Here is a 6,705-nt window from a genome sequence, read left to right as displayed (position 1 = left end):
TCCTGCAGGTCACATGGCCTGGGTATGGGCACGTGCAGGGGATGGCAACGAGCTCTGCTCTCCGAAGTGCCCAGATGGTGCCCACCTAAGGCTGGCGCACGGAGCATGGGTGATGGACAGTGCTCTTGTAGATGCCAGCAGAGTAAAAGGCCAGAGGGCTGCAACGGTGCAAGCACTGCAGCACTGGGGCTGTAGACAGTGAGACCCCGGTGCTGCTCATTCTCCCAGCCCTGCAGGCAGCTTGTGGGATGCTTGAACTGGGCATAAGCAACCCCTCTCCCGATATGCCAGCCTGTGGGGCACATGGCTGCTGGGAAGAAGCCAAGCAGCAGTTCAACATTGAGGCGCGGGGATTTGTGCCTGAGCTTTGCAGTCGGAGGCTAGGCTGATGCCACCGTGCCATGCGGGGGGCATCAGAGCAGGTGCGGCGGGTCAGAAAGCAGCTCCCTGCCTCGATATACAACGGGGGCCCCTTGCTGTGGTCACAGCCCAGGTGGTGTGGCAGCCAGAGATGCCAGGTGGGCGCCGGAGCCATTACAGACACCTATGGGGGTGCAGCTCAGGAGGAAGCAGGCTTAGCCTCCAGGCCCCCTGTGTCCAGGAGAGGGTGGGTGTGGGGGGCCGAGGGGCTAGCCACAGCCAGCGCCATCCCTGATGGGCTCTGCTCTTGTTTTCCAGCCAGGCAGGCAACCCCATCTCGGAGCCAAAGCAGAAGAGGCAGGCGATGATCGTGAGGGAGAGCCCAGGGGATGGTAAGAGGTGTTGCTGAGTAGTCTCTGGGGGTGCTGCTCCCTTTGACCCAGGGTGCGGGGCTGAGCCTGTTCCCAGCCCAGCGGGGTGCTGGGCCTCTGGGCTCACCTGCTCAGGTGGTCCGAGCTAACGAACAGCTAAGGCAGAACACGCGTGATGTGCCCTCGTGCCCCGCTCCTGCAATGGGGCCCATCTCCACCCAGCGCACTCTCCCCTCTTCCAACCTTGAACTTGGGACCCCCCACCACTACGCTCAGCTGGTGCTCACCGCCCTGCTCTGTGCGTGTGCCCTCAGCCCCCCACCTGGACCTGGGCAAGAAGGTCAGCATCCCCCAGGACCTGATGATGGAGGAGCTGTCCCTGAAGACCAACAGGGGCTCGCGGCTCTACCAGGAGAGGCAAAAGCGGATGCAGCGCTTCGTGCTGGAGCATCCCAGCGGCTACAGAGGCGTGAGTTGCCCCGTCGCCAAGAATACCCATTCCTAGGCAGGCAGTGCTAGGCCGAGATGCTCTGTAGGCCGGGATACAGGGATCCCGGTGCCCAAAGGAAGCCCCCTCAGCTGCCTGTAGCATATGATCTAAAAGAAAGTCGTGTGAAGCTGTGGGGGGCTGGTGGCCATGGGCACGGGAGCCCTGAGGATGGGCAGGGCTATGCCAGGACGATGCACTGGATGGCCACAAAAGTGCCTGGAAGCTGGGCTTTGAGGGCACTGGGGCTACTGACATTCAGGCTGTCTGCCCAAGGCTAGGGGTCTTGCGTGGGCACAATGCCCCTCCTAGCACCTGACACCCTTCTCCTTGCCCTCTGCAGGGTTCTGGCAGGATGGGGGCCGGCGGCTTGCACAGCGCATCAGGGGGAGCGGCCAATGCATGGTCGGTGAGTGATGCCCGCTAATAGAGGGCAGAGATAGCATGGACCTGGGGGAAGGGCAAGGGTGTCGTCCCCCCATCTCTGAGTGGGGGGCACTGAGCAGACCCCCCAGTGGTGCTCTGCAGCCATATCCCCTTGCTCTCTCCCCTCCTGAGGCTGCCAATAGTATGGAGGGCACCGGCACCTACCACACGGAGCTGCACATTGCGCCAGCGGCCAAGGGGGCTCCGCCGCAAGTGCCCAAGAAGAGCAGCAGGGTCCTGCAGATGAGCAAAGCCCTCAACCCTGACAACCTGGCCCCAGGTAAGGTGCTGCCTGCAGATGCTCACCCCACCACGGATCAAACCCCTGGGCAGGAAGGACTACCCGTCCGCAGAGGAGACCTGGCTTGCCTGTCACCCGGGGTTCTCTGGTGCACGGCAGGATCTATTTGCTCAGGGTCTGACCTGGTTTATGGCCACAGAGGCAGCAGGTGATGCGATTCCCCCGGCTGGTAGAGGGGAATGGGCTCCCAGCCTCCAGACCTGCCTGGAAAGCACCCCCCATCCCTAGATTTCCCAGTTGCATAGAAAGCAACCTGAATTGTCCAGTATTGGAGCAAACCCAACCCTGAGAGAACAGAACAAGGCCCGTGACAGATGCATGGCATTTGTCTCAATAATGGCTTCCTCACTGGCTCTGCCGCTCACCCAGCTCTGCCTCCGCCAGGATGGGACAGTGAACACAGCCTCCCTTTACAGCTGGGGACTTCAGGAAGGGTGGGCAGGGGGAAGGCGATGTCTCAGGCCCCTCTGATGGTAACGAGAGCTGTCTCCCCCCACAAACACAGGCTACACCGGCCCCCTGAAGGAAGTGCCCCTCGAGAAGTTCAACTTCACCGCCATACCCAAGGCCTACCGCTCCCCTTGGCAGGAGTTCCTCAGCAGTGAAGACTACCAGGCGGATAGCAAGAGCCAGCTGCCCGAAACACCCAAGAACCTCAGTAACTTGGATTTCAGGAGCTTCAACAGGTAACGGGCACCTGATGCCCAGGGGGAAGCAAGTAGTCCAACGGCTGGGCTCTCGGGCATCTGTCAGGCCAGCGATTCCAGCTCTGGGGGCCACTTCCAATGGCTTAACCATTCACTGTCCTGTCTTACAGCTCACGGCGGGGTGGGAGAAATATGAGAATTATGGGTGCAAGGGCTTGGAGGGCAGGGTGCTGAGGAAAGCCTGGGGCTGCAGACGGGACCCACACTCTGAGAACACAGGACAGGCACCAAAGCTGGACAGAGGAAGGGCAAGCAAGACTGGGCAAAGTGATGAGGACAGCAGGGAGTGCAACGGGAAGATGAGCTGATGCTGGCTGCCAGAAGCTAAGGGTGAAAGAGTGGGGAGGCTCCTTCCTCCAACATCATGCCCCTTCCATCGAGGGTCTATAAACCTGCCCCCCCCAGGCTCCCTGCCCTGGGCACTGCCACCATGGGGGTGTGAGCTACGCAGGTGCTTGCTCTTTGGTTTTGACAGCAGCTCAGGTTTCCCCCTCCCCAGCCCAGCATTTATTTATGGCCAGAACTTGGCAGGGGAGGCTGCCCAGTTTCAGTCTGTGCCCGTCCACTCTGCAACAGGCTGCCTTGCTATTTAAAGCCTTGATCTGATATTTAACACAGTGAGATGTTGAAGGAATGCCCGGCTTCTTGCCTCCCCACCACCCCATTAATTCCTTAGAGGCCTGAAGCACCAGGAAACCGAAAGGGCAGCGATTGCATTTAATTAAACAGGATAGAGATGACGTGATCCGCCGAGCTGAATCACTGCTCGAAACGACTATTCAGCTGATCACAACCCCACCCCAAACACATCACCTCTCTCCAGAATAAATCAAGCTGAGCAAAAGGATCCGGTCTGTGGGATGAAACTGGCCAGCGAGAAGCCAGAGATCCCAGCGGGAGCAAGATGAACCCTTCACAAACAGCAGAAAGTTTGTGACCGCTCTGGCAGCTCAGTTCAGGCAGGCTGGCTTATCCCTAATTAACAAATAGCAAGGGAATGAAACAGCGGGGAGGCTGGCCTTCTGGAAGACGGAGCACAAGGCTCTGAGGATGAGTGTCCCTTATACCCTGGTGAAAGGGGCCTCTGGACCCAGCCTCATTCATCTGCCTTTCCCTTAGGTGGAGAAGCAGAGCTCAGAGCTACAACCGCCACCTATTTCTCACTGCAGGACAGCTTCCCATTGCCTAAAGGGCCTGGAAAGAAACCAAGCTGATGCATCTCAGACCTCCTGCCCTTAAGCCCGCATGATCCAGAGGTGCTGAAATGACGCTAGCTCCTTGGCAGGATATGTTAGTGGCGCAGAACAGGCTTCACACCATTGACAAGGTCAGAGGGTGATTTCTCCCACCCCAGCATCCTTTGTAGATGAGATAGAGCTAGGGTCTCTCTCTCCCCCATTATTTCTTAATGCACTCGCAGGGCTAACAAAGTGACAGGCTGCCACCCAACCAATGCCGCTGATGCAGAGAGAACTAATCTAGGGTCGCAAGAGCTTGGGTGAGATTAATACTGCAGCGCGTGACAGGAGCAGAAAGAATGAGCAAGGATTGCAGTGGCACCTGTGGCTGCTTAGATGCAGCTTGGCACTCCCTGGGTCTTGCCAGATTTCTGGAGGCACGAGGATCTGGCATAGGGTGCTTACCACTGCACCTGCCCAGGCCAGCAGCCCAGGCAGACACCAACTGCTCTTCCTTTCTGCTGCAGGACTCCTACTCCATTTGGTGGGCCACTCATCAATGACCCGTTCCCATCATCCGGCTTTGAGATGGACACCGCAATGGACACCTTGAACACCCTGCAGCTGCTTTCCAGCAGACCCAGCTTCAACAGAGCCCCACGCGGCTGGGTACAGACTTTACCAGAGACCGAGGAACTGTAATGTACTCCTCCTCTTCCCTCCCTTGCCGCGCACATGCTTTACCTGCTAGACTTGGGCATCCCTTAGCTTACTGTGCTGGTAGAGGTGTTCCTTAACAGAGTAGGAGAGGAGATGGATGTTTTTACCCAAGCACTCTGGGAAAGCTAAGCTAGTGGCCTCACTTGATCATCCATGTCCTCAAGATCCCAGCAAACATGGGCCCAGGGCTGTTTCTGAATTCTTACTTCCCATCGTTACAAGGGTACGATGTCCAGGGAGACGAGATGTAAATGTGACCAGCAAAGTTCTCACTGAGGGAACAAAGGGAGTCCAGCAAGCTTCCCTATCTGTCTGTGCCCTGAAAGAAGTAAAGACACTGTCCTCTCTCCCAGTCCATGGAAAAGGTCAGGAGAGCCAGTTGTCTTCAGGTTGGGTTGCCCTGTTGCTGTTCTGCTGAAATGCTTGATACCAGCTTTGGCAGGTGGTGCCTCCTCTTCAGGGCACAGATGCTGTTGCAGTTGGGATGGTGAGGGGAGGTGATAAGGCAGGGAGGGTGGGAGTGGAAGAGTGTCTGGAAAGAAGCAAGCAAAGGCTTCCTGACTAATGAGATCACATGTTCAAGGAAAGTGCAGATGGCTCTCAAGAGAAGACACGGGGTGGGTGTTTGGCAGCTGGCTGTACACCAGGCAGGCACATGGGCAGAACTCAGTGATACCCAGGAAGGGGGAGTGTCGCCAGACTTGGGCTTCAGCTGTTTTCCTGACTAACTGCTGGAGGCTACAAGAGAGAGGAATAGTGGGAAAAACCTGGTCCGACCCTGTTCACTCTGTCAGCATCTGTTTTCTGCCACTGTGACACAGGAGACTGGGCAAGACAGACCTAGGGGCTGACCCAGTCAATGGCAGTTCTGATGTCATATTCTTGGCACGTGACGCTCTTTGTAAGTTCATTTCCTACCCCTCGAGCCAGCTGAAAGAGCTCTTACATCACCGCTGCTTTACTGACTAAACCACTTGCTTAAAAATCCCATAGAGCAAGCCTACCCCTACAGCGATCTGCTCTTTCCTTCAATTGCTGGCTGTCACATCCTTCCAGTTTCAAATGCAGTGCAGGATTTCTCCAATTGTTAGAGCTCCCAGGTACTAAGAGGTGTCCCATAAAAGAGGCACCCCATGTCTTAAATGTTATGATACTAGCAGGGGAGAGGGGACATCCTATACTCCACATGCTGCTACAGCAAGCAAGCATTTCAGTCAGTACATGCAGAAAAGCACATGGGTGTTTTGACCACCCCTCCTTTAGAAGAGGCAAGCAATAGGCTGCCTAGCTACTAGGATCAGGATACAGGAGAAGCAGCTACCAAGCGAAGGCAGAGCACAACCCACTATTTGTAAAACTAATTTCACTAACCATTGCTAAAAGCCACGGTTCAAGTATTGTCTTTCTACAGATGGTCATTTGCCTTTGTAAAAGTCTCATGGTAAGAAGTTTAACCAAATTAAAATCGTCATGGGAGAATAATGTGTGAGGCTGGAGTAGACTTCAGAGTATTTATGTTCATTGATGTACAATATGGAAAGGCTGTCTTACTTAATGCACATGATGTAGCACTATAGCCAACATGTTTCTAATAATAATCATGTTGAGATCCCAGGCCAGGTAACTTCCTACCACAACCATAGAGATGTAGGGCTGGAAGAGACCTCCAGAGGTCAGCCAGCCCAATGCAACACTAACATAAAGAAGGTTCAAGCCTCTGTTCTCATCCCAAAAGTTCAGGCAGGCAAACTCAAAGGGAAAAAAGCCAGTTTACTCTGTAAGTGTTTACAGGTTTATGCCTAAGCACTGTCCATGCTTGAGCCCATCTCCGTTTGTCTGTGAGCTGGATGTCACATTTACATCCAGAAGCCTGGCTGGAGAAAATAAATTAGCTTTATTTTAAATCCAAGCTGTGTTGCTGTGTTATGGACCATTACCGACTGAGGGCTGAACCTGACACCTGACTCCCTCGTCTGTAAGCCCAGGATGTGTTCAAGCTCAAGTTTCCAAAGGAGAAAGATCACTGCGCCCTCTGGCGTCATGTGCTCTTCCATGCAAGAGCAGACGCAGCGTCAGCAGTGCCACAACCATCAGACAGCAAGACCTGCCATTCTGCCCAAGCCGGGGCGTCAAGCCCAAAAGCAGCGGACTGCCT

The 6,705-nt window shown here is 55.4% G+C and overlaps 1 protein-coding gene across 4 annotated transcripts in view; it reads left to right on the top strand.

The window, feature by feature from the left end:
• MYOZ3 (myozenin 3) overlaps positions 1-6,459 on the top strand; it is a 7,293-nt gene extending 834 nt beyond the window's left edge. Inside the window, exons 1-7 of one of the 4 annotated variants that reach the window (XM_025200939.1) lie at positions 124-518; positions 683-752; positions 1,046-1,200; positions 1,562-1,627; positions 1,777-1,924; positions 2,451-2,631; positions 4,358-6,459. In XM_025200939.1, coding sequence (XP_025056724.1) covers positions 402-518; positions 683-752; positions 1,046-1,200; positions 1,562-1,627; positions 1,777-1,924; positions 2,451-2,631; positions 4,358-4,532 — 912 coding nt within the window. In that variant the 5' untranslated portion in view covers positions 124-401 and the 3' untranslated portion in view covers positions 4,533-6,459. Of the gene's footprint in view, positions 1-123; positions 519-678; positions 753-1,045; positions 1,201-1,561; positions 1,628-1,776; positions 1,925-2,450; positions 2,632-4,357 lie in introns of those variants that run through there. The other 3 variants (XM_025200942.1, XM_006021151.3, XM_025200940.1) reach the window with 3 other exon arrangements.
• The last annotated feature ends 246 nt before the right edge of the window (positions 6,460-6,705 follow it).

This window comes from Alligator sinensis, unplaced genomic scaffold (assembly GCF_000455745.1).
Source record: "Alligator sinensis unplaced genomic scaffold, ASM45574v1 scaffold550_1, whole genome shotgun sequence".
NCBI lineage: Eukaryota > Metazoa > Chordata > Crocodylia > Alligatoridae > Alligator > Alligator sinensis.
This window is presented reverse-complemented; position numbering and strand designations above follow the sequence as displayed.